The sequence below is a fragment of the Hevea brasiliensis genome, chromosome 17 (genome assembly GCF_030052815.1).
Source record: "Hevea brasiliensis isolate MT/VB/25A 57/8 chromosome 17, ASM3005281v1, whole genome shotgun sequence".
Lineage (NCBI taxonomy): Eukaryota > Viridiplantae > Streptophyta > Magnoliopsida > Malpighiales > Euphorbiaceae > Hevea > Hevea brasiliensis.
This window is the reverse complement of record NC_079509.1, coordinates 9,596,967-9,605,620: the sequence shown is the minus strand read 5'-3', so window position 1 is coordinate 9,605,620 and position 8,654 is coordinate 9,596,967. Positions and strand designations below refer to the sequence as shown.

The 8,654-nt window shown below is 32.6% G+C and overlaps 1 protein-coding gene across 1 annotated transcript; it reads right to left on the bottom strand.

Moving 5' to 3' along the window:
- Positions 1–973: 973 nt before the first annotated feature.
- On the bottom strand, positions 974–6,816 carry LOC110660453 (aminoaldehyde dehydrogenase 2, peroxisomal). The gene is made up of 15 exons (XM_058138903.1): positions 6,540–6,816; positions 6,187–6,329; positions 5,599–5,679; positions 5,377–5,525; positions 4,477–4,569; positions 4,257–4,380; positions 4,064–4,129; positions 3,914–3,980; positions 3,656–3,732; positions 2,419–2,532; positions 2,191–2,268; positions 1,951–2,102; positions 1,733–1,793; positions 1,523–1,629; positions 974–1,281 (listed from the first exon to the last, which is right to left on the bottom strand). The coding sequence occupies exons 1-15, from the start codon at positions 6,646–6,648 to the stop codon at positions 1,191–1,193; spliced, it is 1,512 nt and encodes a 503-aa protein (XP_057994886.1). The 5' UTR covers positions 6,649–6,816; the 3' UTR covers positions 974–1,190.
- Between the last annotated feature and the right edge of the window lie 1,838 nt (positions 6,817–8,654).

Below are 8,654 nucleotides of genomic sequence, written 5' to 3'. Positions count from 1 at the left end.
GCCTGGCCACAAAACCAGAACTTTGATTTGGCCATCAACCTAGCCACACACATGGCATAATATTTTATGAACTTGGTTGCTTCCTGACTAAGAAGGCAAAAAGAAGATCTCGTTGTTTCCTCAGGCTAAGGTTGACTCGACCTTAGCTGTAACTCCCTCTCGGGAACAAGCTTGAAACTAAAGACTGCTTAAAGATACATGTTCTCAGACACAGGGCTATTGACTTGTGCCATGATGGATGGGTCTTGCACTTTCAACATTTCTGGAATTCTGGTTACTACGAATTAATATTCCATTTACCTAGAGGTAGATTTGATCCCATCTCTCCTCAAAGAAAAGGAGCATCTCTCATGTCCAGTTACAGATACTGGAAAAATTTACAATCAAAATAAAATTTAACTTCATCAATATTCGAGGATAATATATTTATCTCTTCAAGATAAATTATTAGCTTAGGAAGAAGCCCTTTTTTTCCCACTCATGATCATAAATAGAGTTTCATTCTCACGTGCGTAAGAGAAGAAAGAGCATATTCCTGTCTCGCTCAATAATTTCTGCGTAGCGTTATAATTAATTAGTTCAATTCATTGTGGTCGTGGACGCTACATGCCCATGTGTATTAAACGAAGGAAAAGTACCTACGTGTGTGAATCAGTATGGACTAGTTCATACTCTCCAAGTGAATATCGGTCTCCACTATTGTGATCTAGCAAGGTAAGGCGTGAATGGTGGTGTCCAGTTTTCTTCGCAGTACTTGCACTGATTGCCAAATTGGTCTTTATGAGAAAATCAACTTGCCACGAGTGACCCAGAATTTTGCAGCCCAGCTAAGAAAATCTCCTACCAGGGTGTTCAATAAACACCAATGGAACTGAAATTCCTTGTTTGTGGCACATAATTATAGCTGGCATTGAAACACGTCATCACAGGATCATTTTGGTAGAATGTGCAAGGCAGTGGACTGGGCAATGAATTAAGGGTGAGAAAACCATATCAAGTAAATACTGGGTCTAAACTCTGCGGCAAACATGATAGAACATCCACGGGAACAAGCCAGTTCTGTGTACTTGTGGCATTTCCAAGTTTTTCTACAAATTTACTCCAGTACATGTCGAGTTCAGTACTCGGTATCCTTTTATTCCCATTGTTCTGGCACATCTGCAGTTATTTTTAGTTCTCACAAGGATCTCTTACAGCTTTGAAGGGAACTGGTACCAGCCCCATGGCTCATCAGAGATGTACTGAGTCACCTGCTTCACACTCAAGTAGTTCTCAAGTCCCCTGTAAAATATTAAATATTAGAGGGGAAAATGAGTCAGCATTAGCTCTTCATTCAGGCTAACTGTAAATATGTGGAGACTTAAGTCTCAGCATAACAACTCAATCCCCTCTATTTTACTTCAAAACAGAGGGGAAAAAAAAAAAAAAAAGAAATCATTGTGTGATATTCCAGTCCTAAATTTTTTGGCTTGTTTCAGAAAAATAGATTTTGCATATCTAATTTGGGTAATAAAAACCATACCATTCTCCTAATTCACGCCCAAAACCACTACTCTTGAGGCCTCCCCATGGAGCTTGACAGAAGCATGGTTGTGAGCAATTGATCCATGCGATACCTGCCCGGAAAGCCTAAACAGCAGCGACAAAAAAAAAAACTCACTAGTTAAATAATCTCATTCAACTATTGCATTATGATTATTTCCAAAAAACACATTGTTACTTCAAGCCTCACCTTGCTTACACGATCACACCTTTCCAGATCTTTTGATATCACAGCAGCACCTAAGCCGTAGCTGCAGATCATCCATACAATGTCATTACAGACCAAAACATCAAGGGATGGGGGGACAGCAGGGACGTGGAAAAAAATCAACCCAAGAAACAAAGGAAAACTAGCAGACCTATTCATGTACACCCATTATCATTATTGAGATATAAGAATTAACTCACCGAGTGTCATTTGCCAATTCAATGGCTTCATCTTCTGTACTAAATGTTTTAACACATAGAACAGGTCCAAACACTTCCTCTCTCCAAATTTGCATTGAGGTATTTACATCAGTGATGATGGTTGGTTCAATGAAGAATCCCTTGTTCAAATGCTGCAATTCATTTGCAAATAATTCCAATAACCTCACAGATTGACATCCAAAACAGCTCCAGTGATGGAAAAGCAGGAATTATACATACCTTTGGACGAGCCCCACCAAACAAAATGGTTGCACCTTCACTCTTGGCAGTTGAGATAAATTTCAATATTTTCTCATACTGCAGCAATGAAGTAAGAAGTTAAGTAGCATCTTTGATTCATCAGATTGAGTTAAAAGTTTGAATAAATAGATATCATGACTATCTGAAATTAATAATTGAACTGCCAAATCATGGATTTTTCAAGAGCAGATTTACCAAAATTCTTACCTGCCCTTCACTAACAACTGGGCCAAGTCTGCAACCTTCTTCTAAGGGATCCGATATTTTAATGTTTTTGCACCATTTAACAAGCCTATCCACAAATTCGGTTGCAATGCTTTCCTGAAACATTAATTGGGCATATAACTTCATGAGTTATGGCATCAAAGAATTTTAAATGCAAATTCCATATGCTAAATTAATAAGCTCATGGCAGCAGATGCTCTTTATATCTTTCTCTCCACTCTTTGTAAAACCTAGCATAAACTTTTAGTTGGCTCTGCTTCAGCCCAGTAAACTCCTTGTCATTGTGACTTGTATTTATTGCTCTGTTTTAGAAGTCCAACTTTTGGAAGAAACAAAGTAGTTACCAATAAAACTTTGAAGATGAAGGATATTTGCTGCAAGTGTTATGTATGTTCTGATAACTCATTTGCTGTCATTTCAGTGTTGGAAGGTTTGCCCTGAGATTTTCTTTTTTGCTCTTCTGTTCATTTAGATATTCTAAAATTTAATTTCCAATTGCTAGATCTGTTTCCATAGTTTGTTTGTAGCTCCTTATGTTGAGTTGTAGAATGTGCTCTGACCTGTTGGCAGGGAGTTTGGTGTGGGGTTAAATATGTTGGCTTATATATTTGCTGGGCCCAGGGAGCTGAATTTTTTTTTTTTATAATACCAGTAATTATGGATCTACTTAACAGGAACTTTGGTTAGTTGAGTTCTGTTTCAATAGTAAAGCAATTTCAAATCAATCCAACCTAAAGACTGATGATACAAAAACCTAAAACAAATTTTATGAACCTACACTACTTGTAAGTATCACAGTTTGTCACTAGCGGTTCAATTTTCAGATCATGACTTATAAGATAGGATTAATGATGACTTTCTAATTCCTTGTAAAGGAATAAATTAAAAGATTTATTTAATATTTATGTTTCTCCCCTTGGACCTAATTTTTCACTTAATGGCTGTGCTGTGATGTTCATTTTATATCATGTGAGAAATCAACACTTGATGATGCAACAAAGTAGCAAATTTTTGTTCTATAATGTTACACAGAAAACCTTAAGATTATTGCAGTCACACAGAACTTCATATTTGGTTATCTTGATTTAGTTCTACAATCTGTGGTTGGTTAGCCAGATTATAATAAAATAATAGAAAAAGGAAACTACATGTTGCCAGAGAGAGAGATTCTTAGATGGAAATGTTAAATGCATCAAGGACATGTATTATTCACACTTACATGCACAAGAAGACGGGATGTTGCACTGCACATCTGACCATTTGTCCAAAAGCAACCAAAGGTAGTCCATTCAGCAGCTGTTGAATCAAATAATAAGTAAATTAGTATTAATATCGTCACCTGAATACATATATGAATTTCTCCCCAATGTTAGGGATGTATCAGATGCCAATGTCTGCTTTTGACACCAAAGGAAAATTCAACCATGCAAGAGACAGAGGCAGTCCAGTGTTAAAATGTGCTTCAGAAGGAACTAACTCTTGTCAAGATCAACATCCTCAAACACAATAATTGGGCTTTTCCCACCAAGCTCCATAGAAACCGGCTGCCAAAAAATTACATATGGTAACAGCAAACCAAACAAAGAGCATCAAACAGAGAAAAAGAAAGTTTAGCACACTGGCATACCTTGACCATCTGAGATGCAGATGCCATTATCCTGCTCCCTGTAGCTGTGCTTCCAGTAAATGCTACCTGTTAACAAGTTACTTATTAACAATTATTGCATGGTATACACACAACCCAAAGATTATATTGATTGAAATTCATCTTGAAGGAACTTCCAATACAATATATATATATATATATAGAAAAATATAACCTTGTCAACATGGGGATGAGATGCCAAAGGAGCACCAGCTTCAGGGCCCAATCCAGTTAAAATATTGAGGACGCCTGGAGGAAGACCAACCTCTTTACACACTTCAGCCAACTCTAAACAGGTCCTGAGAAATAGAAAATTATTATAGCTGGAACATAGAAACATAGAATGACTAACCAGTATCAAAGTTTATGCAAGTTGAAAATAAATTATAACATACACTGATGCCAGTTCAGATGGCTTCAGTATTGCCGTGCAACCTGCTGCCAAGGCTGGAGCCACTTTCCATGTAGCCATCAATAGTGGGTAATTCCTTCAAAACATAAATTTAAAGCAACTCTTAGATTGTTAAACTTCAAGTTTCTTATGAAAAATAAATACGAGACTGTGATATAAACCAGACACCAGAAAAATCAAAGATCAACATTCATTATAAAATTAAAATCCACTTGAAAATTCATCATTTCAAATCATCCAGAAAAAAAAAAAGAAAAGAAAAAAAGCATATTCACCATTTTAATCAACATGAATAACTTAAAATTTAATTGGTCCACATGGTAACAAATTACAGACTTTACAAAGTCATAAAAAAGATTAAAGAAACAAGATAAAGTTCCTAAGTACTACTGAAGACACAAATGGAGAAAATTATATGCCATAGAACTCAGCACTAGTAAGGATTCATTTCATGCAGCTCAGATTGATGACAGTAAAAAGTAGAAACAGCCAATAAAGAAATTGGGAGTGTGATTAAAATCATCACAATTATGGAAAGGATAGAACTTATAGCTTAGAAGCTTAAGGATCATGCACTTTACATGTCACTAAGGCTAACAAATTGTGAAGCAATTATATAAGAACAATATTATAGACTAGGAATGAATGTGAATAAACAGGTCCACATAAATCATTATTCCAAATTCCTATATGATGAGACTCAAGCACATTGTTACTATAGCTAATTGATATTGATGCTATTTTCAGCATATGGATGATAATTTTACAAGCAGTTGACATCACTGGGACAGCAAATCTATCAACAAAAATAAATAAATAAATAAATAAAATAGAAAAAGAGACAAAAATGCATAAGCATTTAACAAACAGAAGTAGCAAATACCATGGAGTGATCAATGCAACAACACCAATAGGTTCCTTAAGAACATAACTCTTGAATGTTTCCATAGGAAGAGAAACAGGAGTTTTTTGCTTTGCATCTAAACCTTCAGCAAGATCAGCATAGTACTCAAAACATCCAGCAACATCATCCTAGACAACATGAAAACACATGTAAAACAATGCTACAATATTGAATCATATGATTCCAGCATCACAGTCATACCATATCCCATGCTGCTTCATCCAGTGGTTTTCCGCAATCAAGTGCTTCTAGTTTTGCTAGTTCAGATTTCCTCTCGGTTATCTGCAGGCAAACAAATATACTAGGATTGAGAATTTAATATATGAAAGGTAAGACTGACCAATAGACTTCCACAGGCCATCAGTTCATCACCAAATAGGGGAGAAGTCTTCTCCATGAAGTACCAATATTTCAAATGCGGCACAAATCCTTTCTTATTCCCATCATTACTTAATACAGGAAATAAAACCGCTGTACACACAATTCATCACCTCATTCACATCAATAACGGATCCAAAATATTCCTAGTAAAGTTTAAGATAAAGCCTGAATATGCAAAACCAAAAACTATAACAAGAGAAATACTTAAATAAACAATTTGGGACTTAGCCGCCAATTCACTCAGTATTCAAGCAATGACAGAACCCTGCAAAAAAAGCTCATTATCTAGGCCAACATTCCAACTCAGTGAACTAACAATCATTTGGATCAGTTGGGAAAAAAAAAAAAAACACATATACATTTTGCATGTGGCATAGATCCCTGCCAAATAGCAAAATCTAAGTATACCTTAGCGGCAATAGCACGCAAATACTTGGCACGATATGCACCGGAAGTGAAAGCCCAATCTCGGCCTTTGTTCCGGGTAAATGCTTTCCGGGCTGCTTCAACCGCTAGCTCCACATCTTCTGCAGTAGCTGCAGGTATGTCACCTGAACCATTTTTTTAACAAAAACGCACATATCAGATATTGAAGGCTTGGAATTCTTCTATCAGCTGAAAACCAAAATCATCAAAACATGTGAAAATAACACTAGCCCACGATCACATAATCAATGACAAAGAGAAAGAAATTAGCGACAGAATTGAACTAGTTAAAAGGGGAAAACAAAATGAAGAAGAAGAAGAAGAAGGAAGCAAACCGATGATCTCCTCCGTAGAGGGGTTGATGATGGGGATGCGTTTCTTGAGAACAGGCTCTCTCCATTCACCGCCAAAGAAAAGTTGTCGATTAGGCACAAGGATCACCATTTTCAGTCACTGTTGTGAATTGATTGGACTGCATTGGAGGTTTTATAGTGGAAGTGAAGCATCCTGTGCTGTCCAAATTTTTTACTGCTTTTGACAGCTTTTACCCTCTGTCTGGGAAAGAAAGGAAAACCGACGAGGAAGGATTTGGGAGGAAAATGAAATAATTTTAGACTGAATGTAGAGAGGTAAACAATTTTATTTTAAATATAGTTAAAAAAATTTTAAAAAATATAAATAAAATATATTAAAATTAAATTTAAATTAATTTTTAATTAATATATTTAAAAAATAATTTTAAATGATAATCTAATAGTAATTCTGCACAAATCCTTATTTCTCATTTTTCTTTCAAAATTCCTCTCCTCTAGAAAGATAGGATTTTATTATTGTTATTATAAAGTAAATATATATTTTATTATCAGATGTTATAATTTTTATATTATTAATTATTGATAAATTAAATTATATATTTATAAAAAACCATTATTAAAATTAAAAATATTGCAAGTAAAATATTTTTATAAGTATTTATATTTAATACATATATTTTCAAATACTTTAATTTGATTCAATAGATCATTGATTTATAAAATAAAAATCATAAACAAATATTTCAATGGATGCGTTCGTGAAAATTCAATAGAAACCCACTTCTTTCAACGCCACCGCGTCCTACATCTTCACGCCATCCAACCGAAACCGTCGAAGCCGTTTCAGGCCATACATTTTCACCACGCGGACAAAAGTTGTTGAAATTTGTACAACATCTTCATTTTCTGTTAATTATTAAATACATTAAAATTATAAAAAAAATATTTTTAAAAAATATAATATAAAAAATAAATTTTATAAAATTATAAATAATAATATATATATATATATTAAACACGTCTAATAATTTCTCTTCATTCACTTATACTGTAGTTAAAATGTAAAAAATAATTATAATAATTTTTATACCAAATTTTGTACAATAATTATAATTCAAAAATTCTACAGAATTTAAATTTTTAGATGTTAATATAATATTATTAATAATTTTCAGTAAAATATTTTTAACATGACATAATTAATATTTATTTGTAATAATAAATAGAAATAATTAGCTTAAAAGATAATCAAAATAAAAAAGAAAATACATCAATTTGAATTTTTTTATTGATTTGATCTAAATAAAAAAATTTAATTAAATTTTAACATCTCAAAATATCTATTTGAAATAAAAATTCTATTATCAATAAAAATCAATTAAATTCTATTAATAGAATAGAATAAAAATAATATATATATTTTTTTTATATTATGAGTTCTATAATTAATTGGGAAATTCCATCCTCACGTGGAAAGCACCGGTACCAAACCTTGCTTTTTCCCCATTTTTTAGTGAATTGGTGACGTAATTGAGGGGAGAGAATGTGTTGAGAAGTTAGGGGTGGGGCTGGTGAGAGGTTGGCTACATGATGTCACTTTCCTTTTCTTTCTTCATCACTTTATTTAAAAAAAAATTGATTTAAAATATATATATTATATAAACATAATGTACTTGTTGTGATGTTGTTAAATTGTTTAGAGGTGGTGGCCTTAGATGGTCACGGTGGTGTTGGATGGTAATAATGGTTTCATTTTAATAAAAATGTAAAAATAAAATTCAGAAATAAATAATTACTATATATATATATATATATATATTATATAATAATCGTTATATTAAATAAAATAGGTAAACAATAATTTAACTTTTAAAGTTTGATAAAATTTTAAATTTAATTATAATTTAGTATTTAAAATTTAATAAAATTGTAATTTAATTCCTATAGTTAAAATTTCGTTAAATTGTAATTAATTTTATAAAAAATTATTAAAATTTCCTTGTCTTTATTTTTAATCTAAACATAATTTAGTCATTAACATTTTATTTTTTGAATAATTTAGTTTTTAAAATTTTATTTTATTAATAATTTAATCTATATATTTTTAAAATATGAGTCATATTAAATTAAAAAATT

What these genes read in the sequence shown, in the direction of transcription:
- LOC110660453 (XM_058138903.1), bottom strand. Translation starts at nt 6,648, where the DNA reads ATGGTGATCCTTGTGCCTAATCGACAACTTTTCTTTGGCGGTGAATGG. An exon ending in CTCTACGGAGGAGATCATCG is followed by an intron (nt 6,330 to 6,539) that starts GTTTGCTTCCTT and finishes AAAATGGTTCAG; the next exon opens with GTGACATACCTGCAGCTACT. An exon ending in CATCCCGTCTTCTTGTGCAT is followed by an intron (nt 2,533 to 3,655) that starts GTAAGTGTGAAT and finishes TTAATGTTTCAG; the next exon opens with GAAAGCATTGCAACCGAATT.